The sequence below is a fragment of the Procambarus clarkii genome, chromosome 45 (assembly GCF_040958095.1).
Source record: "Procambarus clarkii isolate CNS0578487 chromosome 45, FALCON_Pclarkii_2.0, whole genome shotgun sequence".
NCBI classification, from domain to species: Eukaryota; Metazoa; Arthropoda; class Malacostraca; order Decapoda; family Cambaridae; genus Procambarus; species Procambarus clarkii.
In genome coordinates, this window is record NC_091194.1 from 17,639,027 (window position 1) to 17,655,206 (window position 16,180).

Consider the following 16,180-nt stretch of genomic DNA (forward strand, 5'->3'; position numbering starts at 1 on the left):
CGCCACGGCCGACTCCCCAAACAGGAGAGGACAAAAAGGTGAAGAACGCCTAAGAGCCAGAGCCCAAGCAGAGTCCACTGAGGAACCCAGCACCCCCTGCCGACACGCGAGACGGGAAGCATAGAACAGGGAAACCGCATCCCGCAAAATCGGCGTGAACAGCTTCAACAAGGCAGCCGACGAACGCGAAGCCGAGGACAAGGTGCCGGACCCCGGGACGGACCCAAGCGTCCCCACATCCTCCACGAGCCAATCCGAAGACGGCTCCAGGAGGGAAAAGAACCGCAAGGCCGAACACAAAAGGCCCCGAGCGCGCAAGTCCTCCGCCACGAGCGCCGCCGAAAGGGAGGGAACCTGCACATGGAGCTGAATAACGCCCACATCGCGGGGAAGGGCAGGGGCAAACAAGCACTCATTCAGGTACTCAAGTTCACCCCCCAGGAAAACCTGAAGCACCGTGGAAGCTTCCCGCCACTCCAGCGTGCGGGAACGACAGAAGGAATGCCAGGAATCCAGACCAAACAAGGGGCAGTCTGCTAGCCAGGACGACTCCGGAACCTCGTAACGGAGCCAGAAAGGGAACGAAGTCCCAAACCTGAACGTGGACGGATCCATTTCCGAGGCATAATCCGGGTCACGCAGGAGGTAAGCTGCAAAGGCCGCTCGCACCACACCAGGTTGGATGCGATAAGCCGAAAACCTCCGGAAGGACGGAACCGACGTACCCGGGGGAACACGGAACCGTACCCGGGGAGGGGCCTACACCAAATCCAACTCGTACGCAGAGGGGGGGAAAGAAAACCCCACTCCTTGTAACAATAAGCCCCGCTCAGTGGGAAGAAAAACCCAGGCGGGGTCCAGCGGGGCCCAAGGCCCCCAAGGCAGCCCCTCCCCAGCCTCGAGGTCCGTCACCACAGGACCCGAGGCCGAGTCCTCTCCCCAAGCCCCGACCCCACAAGACAAGGACGGAGCAGCCGGAAAAGCTGGAGGAAGAGGGGCCCACTGGTCAGACCCTGAAGCTTCGGCCGGGAGACAAGACTCGAATGCCTCTGCCGCCCCCCCGGAAGGGGCAACCCCCGAAGCTGCCCGAGTCTCGAGATCAAGTAACCCCTGCTCCGACCCCGAAACCCTCAGACGCTTCGGGGCCGGAAGCAGGGGCGGGGGACCAGAACGAACAGAAGGGGAATGACGAGGAGGTGCGGACTGAACCAGGATCGAAGCGACCCCCACCCCCAAGTCCGGGTCTCGAAAAGCAAAGCGGGGCAGCCCCGGGGCATCCGGGGAAGCAACCAACCGAGCGCGTTGCAACAGACGAAACCTAGACTGCAACGCACGTGCCGCCTGTACCCGAATAGAATCAGAGGATTGGGTAAATTGAGTCACAAGCATGCAACAACACTCACAGGACTCAGGGTCGAAAGTATCACCGACCCAACAGGCAGCGTGGCAGAGGCAAAAACAATGAGGGTCACCCTGAGACAAGGGGACCGAGCAACCCTCAAACTCGCACACAGCGAGTGGGGACTCCGGGGTCACATCCATCGGACCCACGCGCCCCCTAGGGGATTCCCAGGGTCCTGAGCGTTTACTTTAAGAGGACTCGCGCTCAGGTAGTCCCAGGCAGGGTGCTGCAAACCGGCGCCCAAAACTACCAAGCAAACTTCTAAAGCTGAACCCCAGGGACGTGTACACTCACGGGGACCTAGCAGGGGGCGCCACCGATGAGAACAGTGGAAGGGCAAAAACAAACTGAATAAAATGACAGAACCCCCCACCAGGCAAAAACAAAAAGAAAAACAAAACCCCGCAAGAGGACAGCGAACCCCAAGGAACAGAGCCGGCCGCGATGTCGGGAAATACAAGCTGAGCAGCTCCCTGCGCCCCTACCAGTGCAAACTGCCTCTTACCTGCCGGTAACAAGGGAGAACAGAACACCCAAGAGCCCAACAGGCGGCCGAAAAACCGAAAGGTAAAACGGACCAGCAGAGGCAGACCCCGAGGAGCCTGTGGAAGGTGGCCCCAAGCCCCAAGGGCAGTACTTACAGGGCACCTAGGGAAGGCAGCCCTAGGCGCATGCAGCCCGAGTACTGAAGATAACTCCTGGCTCTCGCACCCACAAAACTAACACCACACGCAAAGCACAGTGCAGTAGCGACACCGGAGCCAGAGCACACGACCATCGCCTATAGCATCAGCCTCAAGAACTGAGGTGTGGGTAGCCGGCGCGGGGGGTCTGGGGCTCCCCCTTCCCCCTCCCGGGGAGGGGGGAGCTGCGCAGACAGCGGCGCGGCAGTGTGTGACGTCACACTAGTTTGCTTGTTTTCGGTTGGGGAGTTCTATCCACTAGTTCGGTTTTAGGTAGCAATTTTAACCAGAATAGGGGTTTGTTTTGGGGCGCTTACCTTTCTGGGTGCCTGTTCCGGTCGATGGCAGACATAGAATGCTTCCACTAACACGGGGGCTTCTATAGGCCATTGCTCCCCTTGCCTCTCTGAGGGGGCCCGGTTCTGGCCGTGGTCCCCGGTAGGCCTAAGAACTCCATACACATGACTGATGCCAAAGTCTGACATTAGCATATCAGCCTGGGATAGCTCCGGGGAGCCGACGGGGCTCCCCCCAGAAAAGTTTTCATTCCAGTTATATTACTTGTTGATTTATCTGTTAATAATTTTGAGTTCAATTCTATCAACCTGGCCTGGGTCCAGCCTTTCCACTTTCACTTTAACCACTGCACTGCTCTGCATTAAAATACGACACACCCATGGTGCTCCAAAAATAAATTCTTTCCAAAAAATCATTTTCTCTTCTTATATTGTTAAAATGCAGTCTCTGATCAAGGGAAACTAAACAAAAATATTGTATGTGACATACTTTAGCTGCGATGGAGCTGGGAAGTTGAGCATATTATGGGCGCTGAGCGATGGAGCGCTCAAGGTCACTAGGCCCTGCCACCCCGTGGGGCGGCAATTGCCGCGAATATAATGTTTCACAATTATTTTGTGATGTTCCTCATTCATTTCTTCTCTGTTTTTTGGCTGTAATATTATTCAAAAGTGTGTAATTTATATAGTTCAATGTGTGGAACATCACTATGATCAAAATTATGAGGCTCATATATGTGACATGTATAATATATTCTATGATCAATCAAACAGTGTTTTTGCTATTATTACACCATATACACACACACACACATTGTATATACCTATCTACATGTGTGTTTACCATGGCGAACCACTAAGTTGGTATGGTGAGCCCAAAAAAAACAAGCGAGGACTGCCACACCCAGCCAGCCCTCCCTCACTCCTTCAACACCTAACTCACCACCATTACTCCTCCCACAATACTGTTTGTGGTGTAATTACACTATAAACACACATTACATATAACTATCTATATGTTTTATTCACCATAACTGTGCAACTAAGCTGGTATGGTGTCCAAACAGCATAGTGGCCACTGCATGACAAGTCACACAGCAGACGACAGCCTCACTCACTCCCTCACCTAAATGGCTCCTCCCAACATAAGCCTTTTGTTGTTATTATGCTGATGCAAACATCTAAAAACATCGTGTGTGGCGTGAACAGATAGAACAAGTGTTAAATTTAAGTACTGTATGTACATAGTGTTAAAATTAAAGTTGCAGTAATATTAGTGTACAGTAGTTTTCATAAACTGTATTGTAGTACTCAACATACAGCAAAACTACTTAATCAACACAGTGTTAACGGTATAATACACTACAGTATATATTTACTGTACAACATTCACAACTCCAAGAGACTTCAAGATAGAAACAACTCCAACAATAAGGTAAATAGCAAATGTAACACAGTATTTTTAAGTAGGGTTATAATATATAGGTACAGTATATAATATGATAATGCATTTTTATTGTGTACAAGAAAAAAAAAGATACTGACGCAAACGCCTCCTGAAGGTTACCTCTTACAACGCATCCAACGCACTGGGGTTGGTCCCAAATAGTACGTTGAATCGAGGTTGTACTGTACTGAGGCTTTAACACTCAGAAATGTTCCCCATGATTTTCTTTTAAATGGCGTCTGTTTAGGACAGCCCTGAGGAAGTTGATGTGAACCCCGTGTAGCCGCGGGAGTTTTGAATGATACGGTATACCTATAAGATCCCTGAAGTGCATTGCGCACCACCCGTCGAGAGCCTCAAGGCGCGTAGAGCAGTGCAGTGGTTAAAGGATATTTTATTTTGCAGGCAGAAGGCCCATATAGCCATCACAGCCAGGAATATTTAGCGTGTAATTAAGTGCATGAAAAAACTTTAAAATTATGATTTCCATGAATGACTCACCTTTGTACAGTAGGGTGGAACGTTGACTACAAAGAGAGTACGGTCAGTGGGCTTCAACTCACTGTGTGTCCGGATTGTGTGCTGTTTCCATAACAATTGATGAACCCCTTTATTTTCCTCACTGAATTTGAGCCCAACAACTGGAAAATAGGTAACAATGTCATCTCAAATGGGAACATGAGAAAAATTATTTTTATAAAATGGCCAACTTTGAATATAGAAATATAGTACAAACCTAAAATTCTAATGCATTGCCTTATATGAGCTAGTACAATGATTAATCCAATTTTTATAAATTCAAACTAAAACTTTAAAAAAAAAAACTGTTGAATGTAATGAAACACCATTTTCTGGGTGAGACCCGGAGGCTTCCCAGAGCTATCCAGGCTGATATGGATACTGTATATTAGATTTTGGCATCAATGTGAATGGAGTTGTAAGCCTACTGGGGACCTCAAGCCATAACCTGGCCCCCTCAGAGAGGCACGAGGAGCAATGCCTTATAAAAATGCACATGTGGTTATGGAGCATTCTATGTCTGCCATCGACCTGGCCAGGCACCCAGAAAGGTAAGCATCCCAAAACAAACCCCCTATTCTGGTTGAAACCTCTACTAAAAGTCAAACGAGTGGACAGAACTCCCCAAATGAAACAAGCATACGAGCATGACATCACCACGTGAAGTGCCACCTTCTGGGCAGCTCCCCCCCACCACGGAAGGGAAAAGGGGGAGTCCCAGACCCCTCATGCCAGCTACCCCACACCTTCAGTTCTGAGGTTGGATGTCAAAACACGTGAAAAAACGCTGACCAGAGGGAGGGAAGGATGCTGGGGAGCCTCTGGGTCTCACCCAGAAAATGGCACTTCATTACATTCAACGCTGGTTTTCTGGGAGAAGCCCCTTCGGCTCCCCGGAGCTACTTACCCAAAGATAAAAACAAAAAGGGACTTTCCCAGGAAGTGGTCGCCTCTCAACTCAAAGTTGAGACAACTGGCTGCAACTGCCGACTCAAAGCGACACAGGCCCGACTAGGCCCAGGAACATTGACCATGTAGTGTGCAGCCAGGACCCAGTTCGACCCCCAAAAACCCTGTGCCCGAATGTCAGCCCATGACATGTTACAGCAAACAGCAGCAAGTGTAGCAAACTTACAAACGTCGTTGGCACGGGGATAAACCGCAGACTGGCTGGACCGAATACTGGAACAGGAAAGAAGAGAAACCGGGTCAACCCAAAGCACGTCTCCAGACACGGAGGCCGTGGAGCACAAAAGTGGCGGAGAGCCTCAACCGAACACAAGACATGATGCACCCCAGGCCTAACCAACCAAGCATCAACAACCCAAGGGCCCCTGCAGAAAGCAGCCATCTTGTTCTTCCCCAAAAAAGGAGACGCCTGCAAACGAACAAACCTATCACCAGAACCAAAAAGACCAGAAACCCCTGAGCCTGAGAAGATCATGAAGCTCCACGATCCAACCCCAAAGGCCAAAGCCAATAGGAAAAAGAGCCTTTGAAAAATAATCCTGAACTGAAGGGGCAGACAAACCGAGAGGAAGAGAGATAAGAGAACACCCTGTCCAAAAACCAGGACAGCTCAGGTGACGCATGAGCAGGGCGGAGGTGAAACAACGCCCAAGACAGCTTGCAAAACGGCGCAGAAGTAACATCAATGTTGAAAGCAAGCTGCAGCGACTCCGCCAGCACCACACAATACGAGGTGACAGTATTTGGCAGAAAATGACGGCCCCCTGAAACAACCAACGAGAGAAAGGACAAGACAATTTTAACAGAAAGCGAAGTATACCTACGAAGAAACAAAAAGAAATGGAAGGACCGCCATTAAACTTCAAACTACCGCTGAGACGAAGCACACAGGTGGGACACCATTGACGAATCCACCTGATCACCATACAAGTGATGATAAACTCGAGTCAAAAAGACCAGATGCTAAGACTCGAGGAGAAGATCGAGTCAGCTACGTAACGGACCGGTCCGATCTGCTGAAAGGGGCAGAGCCACGGGAAGACACCCCTGGGTTTGCACACCAAGCAAGCAGCACCTGAAACCAAGGCTGGGCCGGCCACCAAAGAGCCAAGAGGACTACTCTCCCCTGGTAAGTCTCCAAGTGAGCTAGGACCTGTAGCAACAGCTGAACCGGGGGAAAGAGGTACAGGTAACCCCACCTTGACCAGTCCTGCCGAAAGGCATCAATCCTGATGGCCTCACAGTCAGGGAAGGGCGCCACATACACAGGGAGATGCCTTGACCATGCCGAAGTGAAGAGGTCCACCTCCGGGAGCCCGTACATCCGGCAGAGCCAACTGAACGAGTCGGCATCAACCGTCCATTCCGTGGACAGGGGAATGAACCGAGACAGGCCATCCGCTAGGAAGTTGGACACCCCCCCCCTCCCCCCAAACGTGAACGGCCAGGAGAGCCAAACCCTGAGAACTCAGCAGACGAGTTCTGCTGAGTTCACCAGACCAAAGAGCCAAGGACGGCATCAAACTCCCTCGGTTCAGGCAATGAACCACCGAGGAGCAGTCCGAATGAAGCCGGATCGTCGATCCGCAAGCGACCTGAACACTCCGAAGCGACAACCACACCACTGCAAACTCCCGCACCGTGCTGTGGATCCGACGGAAGGACAGACCCCACCGCCCTTGGCCAGCCTGGTGAGCACTGATCGGGGGAGGAGGGGGCTACCCAACGTCACTGCAGGCCACCAGAAACGACCCGAAGGGCCAACAAATCATGGAACCAGGCGTGAGCAAGCTCAGGGAGCTTCCCCTCTATCGCTCCACCAATGATACGAACCTGGAAAGAGCCAATGCCCCTTACGTGAACCTGACCTTCGCACAGAGCGATCACCGCGCTGACCAGATGAAGATGGTTACGTAGGCTGCGCAGGCCCTGAAACTGGCACCACTGGCCTATCATGACAGGAGGAAGTCTGAGCCCTCCTGCACGATACCAACATCCCAAGGAAGGGCAGGGAATAAGGGAATAAGCCCACATTGAGGTGCTCAAACTTGCCCCCCCAGGAAAACCTGGACCACCGTCAGAGCCTCACGCCACTCAAGCATGTGGGACTGACAGAACGTATGCCAAGCCTCCAACAAAAAAACAGTGCAGTCTGCAAGCCAGGATGACTCCGGACCTCATAACGATCCCAATAAAGGAATGAAGATCCAAACCTGAATGAATACAGATCCATTAAAGAGGCGTAATTCAGGTCGCACAAGAGGTAAGCCGCAATGGCCTCCCGCACCTTGTGAGGCGGGAAGCCAAAAACCTCCGGAAGGACGGGACCGACGAACCCGAAGGGACACAGAACCGAACCCGAGGAGGGGCTGACACCAAATCCAATTCATATGTGGAGGGGGGGGGGCCGAAGGAAAACCCAACTCTTTGTAACAACAAGTCCTGCTCAGAGGGTACAAAAACTCAAGCGGGGTCCAATGGAGTCCAAGGCCCCGAAGTCAACCCCTCTCCAGCCCCGGGAACCTCCACTGCAGGACCCGGGGCCGAGCCATCCCCTAAAGCCCCAGCCTCAAAAGGAGAAGCTGGAGCAGCCGGAAAAGCAGGAAGGAAAGGGGCCCACTGGTCAGACCCAGATGCTTCGGCAGGAGGAACCAGGTCGAATGCCTCCGTCGCCACCCAGGAAGGGGCATCCCCCGAGACCGCCCGAGTCTCGAAATCAACTAAATAAACCCCGCCCCAACTCATAAACCCTCAGACGTTTCGGAGCCAGATGCAGGGGGAAGGTGGGGGAAAGGACCAGGATGAACCACAGCAGGGGAAGGACAAGGGTGCGCGGACTAAACAAAAGTCAAGGCAACTAACACCCCCAAGTCTGTGTCCCTATAACTAAAACTGGGCAGCCTCGGAGCTTCCGGGTCAGCAACCAACCTAGTGCACTGCAGCAACCTAAAGCAACCAACCTAACGCACTGCAGCAACCTAAAACGAGCATGCAATGCCTGAGCTGCCTGCACCAAATAGTCATCAGTGGACTGGGTGTACCGAGTCACAAACAAGCAACGAAACTCGCAGGACTCAAGCAGCAAAACTCAAAACTGGGTCGAAGGTGTCCCTGACCCAGCAGGCAGCATGATGGAGGCATAAACGGTGAAGGTCACCCAGAGACAAGGGGACCAAGCAACACTCAAACTCGCACAAGGTGGGAGGGGACCCAAGGGTCGCTTCCATCGGACCCACGTGTCCCCGTGGGGTTTCCCAGGGCCCTGAGACGGAACTCACGCTCAGTGAAGCCCAGGCCGGGTACTGTTAATCAGCGCCCAAAATTACCAACAAACTGCTAAAGCTGCTCCCTCGGGACGAGTACACTCATGGGGGGTGAGGGGGTAGAAATAGCCTAAGCTACTCTATCCCTTTGAGATGTATTTCTTTCTTGTCTCAATAAACATATTTGAACTTAAACTCATGGGGGGCCAAGCGGAGGACCACCAAGCTACAAGTGGGCGAGACCAAAACCAAGGGGAAGAGCCCCCCCCCCTTCCCAGGCAAAAAACAAAAACAAAAGAAAAACCCAGCAAGAGGACAACGTACACAGGCAACATCATCCCCACGAGTCACAGGAATGGAAATCTGGAGACAGAGTCGTACGACCTTGCCAGCCTCACTTCAGCCACAGAACTGCGAGCTGGATAGCCAACGTGGGGGGTCTGGGGCTCCCCCTTCCACCTCCCAGGGAGGAGAGGGGGTTGCTCAGACATTGGCGAGGTGCACATCATGCTCATTTGCTTGTTTTCATTTGGGGAGTTCTGTCCACTAGTTTGGCTATCAGTAGCAATATTTTCAGCAGAATACGGGGTTTGTTTTGGGGCACTAACCTCTCTGGGTGCCTGACCTGGTCAATGGCAGACATGGAATGCTTCCAACCACACAGGAGTTTCCATAGGCCATTGCTCCTTGTGCCTCTCTGAGGGGATCAGGTTCTGGCTTGTGCTCCTCGGTAGGCCTAGAATTAATTGTGCATTGACTGATGCCAGGGTCTAATACATTCATATCAGCCCAGTTAGCAGAAGAGGCTCCCCCCCAGAAAACCATGTAAAAGCTTCAAAATTCATTATGAAGAAAATATAATATATTAAATGCATGCAGTTATAACTTCATGCAAAACATACAGGGCTAGGTAGAACCCTGATCACTGGTTCCAACATTATTGCACTCACCAGAACTACTTAGTGGTTTTTAATTGTGCATCAAACTGTAGACAGTTATATATAAAGTGTATTGCTACAGAGTAACAGCAGCAATAATAGTACATTTTATTGTTCAAAGAATATAACATGGTGGGGTGCACATATTAGTGATAGGAATATATTTGAGCATTCTGATGTTCCACAAATTTTATTACCGGTATATACCTTTTTAAAATGATACTATGGAATATTATTATGGCAAAAAAAAGAAGAGAAAAAACAAATAAGAGAGACCGAAATAAATATGTAAAAATATCTTTGGAGCAACCACCCCAGGGTGATTGCTCCGTGAACAATATTTAACCACTATACTGCTTGTTAGTTGAATTTAACAGCCCCTCTGTGAGCAGAAAAAAATAAATTACTGCACCAAATTAGTGTATATTCTAATATTATTAAAAATACATTCCTGAATCATAGGGAAATTATATAAAAAAAAGGTGACATACTTAGGCCATGATGGGGCAAGGTAGCTGTAATGTTCAGGTGTTGAAGGAGTACTTGCCAGTGACGGACTGCCCCAGCCCAGCAGCGAGACGGAGGTTGCCGCAAAGAAGTTTCTACGTAACTACTGTATTTCAATGTCTTTGAATGTTTTTTTTATCTAGTTTTTACATTATTATTCAAAAATGTGTATTTTGAGGAATTTAGTCAAATATATGGTACATTGCTTTGCTAAAAAATATGGTGCATATTGATGTTGACCAGACCACACATTAGAAAGTGAAGGGACGATGACGTTTCGATCCGTCCTGGACCATTCTCAAGTCGATTGTGACTTGAGAATGTGACTGTGATGATTGTGACCTCATTCAAGTCACAATCGACTTGAGAATGGTCCAGGATGGACCGAAACATCGTCATCCCTTCACTTTCTAGTGTGTGGTCTGGTCAACATACTTCAGCCACGTTATTGTGACTCATCGCCTGTATATGGTGCATATATCTAGTGACACGTATATTATATTCTTAGATAATAAAATGATGTTTTTGCCATTATTACACTATACAGTGACACCTAGACATACGAATGCCCGTACTTATGAGTTTTTCAAGTTACAACGTAAATTTCATCGGAAAATGTGACTCGCCTTACGACCGTGTCGTCGACTAACGACCTTTGTTGAAACGCGTTTGGGTCGACCAATTGCGTGTTCCTGGTGGCACAGCCGACCCCGCCTCAGTTTACCAGAGCCGACCGCTTAGTGACGATATAAAGAATTTCAGTATTTTTTTGCCGTTTTATTTTTTGAGCATAAAAGTAATTATATCACGCCATGGGTCCCAAGAATGTCAGTGGTAAGGTTCAACCTAAGAAAACACATGTGAGGATGACCATAGAGGAAAAACAAGAGATCATTTGTAAACATGAAAATGGTATGAGGGTTGTTGATGTAGAGTAGAGAATGTCCCTTCCTCATTTATTAAGAAAATATGTGCAGTATGAGAAGATTTGCAAAGTTTTGCTGAAAAGTGTCACCCAAATCAAGCTGTAGCAGGCCGTTGTGTTAACCTTTTTAATGACAATGTGATGTCTCACTTCAGACAAGTGTTACAATGTAGGGAAAACAAGTGTTGCAAGACAGGTTTTTAGCGAGAAAAACAAGCAGTGAGCTACAAGCTTGTCCTAGTGGTATGGAGGCAAAACGAAGGAGAGACAGAGAGAGTACCCCAGAAAAGTCATCACTGCCTGATGTTATAATGGAAGGGGACTTCCCTTCTAAACACTAACACCTCTCCTCCTCTTCACCATCTTATATACGCCAACAAGAATCCTCATTCAAGGTAAGATATACATACTGCATTGTAGTGTTATTTGGTATAAAATACATTTACAGGCATGATATTTTTTTTTTGGGGGGGGGGGTGTGGAATGGATTAATTCAATTTACATTATTTCTTATTGGAAAATGCGTTTCGACTGAAGAATTTTTGACTTATGACCCGTCTCTGGGAACAGACTAAATTCTTAAGTCAAGGCCCCACTGTATATACACACATTATATATAACTATCTACATTTTTGAACACCCTAAGGAACCACTAAGCTGACCTGTTGAGAGTTTAAAATCAACCATGATCCAAGGTCAGCCTAGCACTTTTGAGATTCTGTGACAAATTCTCGCTCAATCAACAGATTACAGAACCAACTAGGAACGAAAACACACTAGACTTGTTATTCACAAACAATGGTGAACTAATCAGAGACATTACAATCTCAGATACTACATACTCAGACCATAAGCTCATTGAAGTGCGAACTAGCATAAATAATGGTAGTAGGTCTAAGAGACCTAACAAGCGAGAAGGAGTATTCACTCAATTCAATTTTAACAATAAGAGGATCGACTGGGAAAAAATTAATGTAGACCATGCAAACATTCAATGGGAGACGGTCTTAAGTGACAAAGCTCCCACACGGGGAATAGCTCAACTGACAGCTGAAGCATACCAAGTCTGCTTGAAGCACGTACCTGTGAGGAGGGGCAGAAAGAGGACCACTCTAGAAAGAGAATGCAGACGACTGTACAGGAGAAGAAAAAAAATAACAAATGCTTAGGCAGACACAACTATCACATGAAAGGAAAATAAACCTAAACAAGGAGATCGAAGAAATAGAATAAACGTTGAAGCGATCATATGAGTCTGAGGAAATGGAATTGGAACAGAAAACTATACATGAGATAAAGAAAAATCCAAAATATTTTTCACATACGTAAAATCAAAATCAAAAACCTCGACCAGTATTGGACCATTAATTACAACTAAAGGTATGTACACAGAGGACAACAAAGAAAGTAGTGAAATTCTAAGAAGTATGAGGCTATGTTTAGCACACCAATAAACAACATGAAAGTTGATGACCCAGACAGCTTCTTTATGAATGACATTCAAGCTGCAGATAATATAATGGATATTAACACGAACTCGGAAGACTTTGAAAGAGAAATTGACAATATGCCCATGCACTCAGCTCCTGGGCCTGACTCACGGAATTCAATATTCATAAAGAAATGTAAAATACCAGTAGCACGAGCACTCAACGTAATATGGAGAATGCAGCCTGGATACAGGAGAGATACCAGCTGCACTTAAATCTGCAGATATAGCTCCTCTGGACAAAGGTGGTAGTAAAGCCTTGGCAAAAAATTATAGACCAGTTGCACAAACATCACACATAATAAAGTTTTTGAAAGAGTGATTAGGAATCAAATTTGTTCATCAAATTTCTAGTTTTATGGAAAATACTGTAATGACCTACATAACCCAGGACAACATGGATTTAGAGCGGGCAGATCCTGTCTGTCACAGTTACTCAACTACTATGACAAAATCCTAGACGCTCTATAAGAAAAGCAAAATGCAGATGTTGTATACACAGACTTTGCAAAGGCATTCGACAAATGTGACCATGGAGTGATAGCTCACAAAATGAGGTCAATGGGAATAACTGGTAAGGTAGGATGCTGGATAATAAATTTCCTGTCGAACAGAACACAAAGGGTAACAATCAATCAAATAAAATCATAAAAACACAATCAAATCTGCCCATAGTAGGAAAGCAGCATGTCAAGGATTTAGGAATAATGATGTCTGACGACCTAACGTTTAAGGAGCATAACCAAGCAAATATTGCGTCAGCCAGAAAAATGATCGGATGGATTACGAGAACTTTCAAATCCAGGGATCCCATCACAATAATTGTACTCTTCAAGTCACTTGTGTTGTCCCATCTTGAGTACTACTCAGTACTCACTTACCCCTTCAGAACAGGAGAGACTGCTGAAATAAAGGGAATACAGAGAACATATACAGCACACACAGACGCAATAAAGAACCTAAATTATTGGGATCGTCTCAAAGCTCTCCAAATGTACTCACAAGACAGGAGACAAGAGAGGTACCAAATAATATACACATGGAAAATATCGGAGGGCCAGGTCCCTAATCTACACAGTAAAATAACAATGTATTGGAGTGAACGATATGGAAGAAAATGAAGAATAGAACCAGTGAAGAGCAGGAGTGCCATAGGCACAATCAGAGAACACTGTATAAACATCAGAGGTCCGCGGTAGTTAAATGTCCTACCAACGACTTTAAGAAATATTGCCGGAACAACCGTGGACATCTTCAAGAGAAAATTAGACTGTTTTCTAAAAGAAGTCCTGGGCCAACCAGGCTGTGGTGGGTATGTGGGACTGCGGGTCGCTCCAAGCAACAGCCTGGTGGACCAAACTCTCACAAGTCAAGCCTGGCCTCGGACCGGGCTTGGGGAGTAGAACAACTCCCAAAACCCCATCAAGCAGGTATCAAGCAGGTAAGTAGGAGGTCTGGTCGACAACCGGGCCGCGGAGTCGCCGAGCCCCGAAATCATCTCAAGGTAACCTTAAGGTTACCCACCCTGGTGGCTCAGTGTGGTGGGGGCTCCCACAAATACACTTTTACATAATTATTTCAATATCTCTGAATGGTTTTTATCAAGTTTTTTGCAGTAATATTAGTCAGAAAAGTGTAATTTTTGGAATTTATAGTCAAATGTGTGGAACATTGCTATGCTATACATATGTTACTTATATTTAGTGATATATATATATATTTCCTTAGATTAATAAAACAATTTTTTGCTGTTATTACACTATACAGTATAAGCATGAAGTGGGGAATATGAAGGCTAAGAAGATTGTTACAAAGACAAGTAGAATAAAAATGTGGGCAGTAAAGGTGGTCTACATTTCTTACTTGCTATGGGCATCACTAGCAGGCTGGAGGGTCATTCATCCAAAAGTGGAAGAAATGGATTGCAAGACATGTGCGGCCTATGCACAGCAGTGTAAGACAATTATCAAGAATTCAGATATGGTGATGGGTCCAAAGGCTAGGGGATGCATCAAAACAAGCATTTCCTATCCTTGAGTTGAGGGAGTGGGCCTAATACAGTCTGCCAAAGAACAGAACAGGATCTCCTGAGAAATGACAGCCTTTCATGTGGGTCTAGACTCATAGAAGCCTAGAGGGAGGGTTTTGATGTTGTAGGGTCAGGATTAGCTACAGTGCAGAGCTATATGCACCCCGACACTCCCATGAGCCCCCCAAAAAATCTGAAGTCTTGAAGCTAAACTGTACACCACCAGACATTGGAAAAACTACAGCAGATATATATACCACATGGCAGGCCCTCAAGTGACACAAAGACATCCCCTGGGGAGGTGAGAGCCAGTACCCACCCCACACAGAGGACCAACTAGAAGACAGCCTATCAACACCCAGTGACCCCAGACAATAAAGTGTCAAGTATCCAGTGGGTAGCCGAATAAGTCGAAGGCAAACAGCGAAAGCATGAAGGCCCCTAGTGACCCCAGTCTTCCAGTGACCTCCCCAGCAGAACAGTAGCCAGCTGCCCACCACCCCCCGTAGGCACACAGGACTCCACCAGGATCCACCAATTCCCAGCACCTTCTGGCCAAGCCTGCGTCGGGCACCAACCAGAAAACCCAGAAGCCAGAAAAACGGAAAAAAGGGCGTCAAAAGCAGGCTGTTGAAGAGGAATGACATACGGCAATATCGTGACCCACAGAGCAATAATGTCGTTCCATTAACCTGCGGCCCCTGGGCGGAACAGGTGTCCAGACGTCCACCCGTCGTCAAGGTTGAACCAGGAGTAGCAGTAGGTCATAAAAAGGACACACAAGGATTTTGAGAAATATTAGTGTGTGCTTTGACAAGATCGGAGAGATGGAGTCACTACAATAAAATGCTGGACAACTGATAAGGCTTAGCCCAGGAGCTAAAACTCAATCCTACAACCTATGTTAGACACGTAGATAAACCATTAGGAAATACGCATTGAATTATACCTCTAAACCCCAGCACGCTGCTCCTCGCCTCCACAGACATATTGTTTACACTCCGCCTCACATTCAATGGTCCTGCAAAGTTTTAATCTATTACTCCGCTAGCACGCCACACTAATATCAATGTTTTGAATTTACACAGTTAAAGATATTTATGAAATCGCTGAAAATTTATGTCAAGAACATTCAAGTGCGATATGAGACGTGTTTATGCATTTATGAACGCGTCTTGTGCTAACTTCGGTCGGAGGAGGGAAACAGAAGCTAAATATTTATTATGGTCGCTTCCCAGCCCTCGATCGTCGTCGCCCCTCACACATCAACAACAATACTTATTAATACAATTATTATTATTAAATATTGTAGAATGCAATATTTATAGACGAATGCTGTATTCTTGCAAGTTAACCGAAAGAGAGGAGCAAGCATACATAAAGTTAATACAATTGCTAATACAATTAATCTAAGAATAAACAATAGTACAGTTGATGGAAAATTCCTTGGTGTCCTCATCGATAACAAGCTGAATTCCAGGGACACATTCTAAATATAGCAAAAAAAGTTTCTAAAACTGTTGGCATTCTTTCTAAGATCAGATATTATGTACCTCGCCCAGGCCTGGTGACGCTCTATTATTCTCTCATCTATCCTTATCTCAACTATGGTATTTGTGCTTGGGGTTCTACTACCCAAAATCATTTACGTTCTCTAATTACTCAACACAAAGCTGCTATTAGGACAATATCTAACTCTGGCCCCAGACATCA

At 47.0% G+C, this 16,180-nt stretch overlaps 1 protein-coding gene across 2 annotated transcripts in view; it reads right to left on the reverse strand.

Moving 5' to 3' along the window:
- LOC123769736 (ribosomal RNA-processing protein 7 homolog A) overlaps window positions 1–15,570 on the reverse strand; it is a 35,845-nt gene extending 20,275 nt beyond the window's left edge. The window contains exons 1-2 of one of the 2 annotated variants that reach the window (XM_045760961.2): window positions 15,417–15,570; window positions 4,330–4,469 (exon numbers count right to left, since the gene is read on the reverse strand). In XM_045760961.2, coding sequence (XP_045616917.2) covers window positions 4,330–4,469; window positions 15,417–15,456 — 180 coding nt within the window. In that variant the 5' untranslated portion in view covers window positions 15,457–15,570. Of the gene's footprint in view, window positions 1–4,329; window positions 4,470–14,301; window positions 14,330–15,416 lie in introns of those variants that run through there. The other variant, XM_069301476.1, reaches the window with a different exon arrangement.
- Window positions 15,571–16,180: the final 610 nt, after the last annotated feature.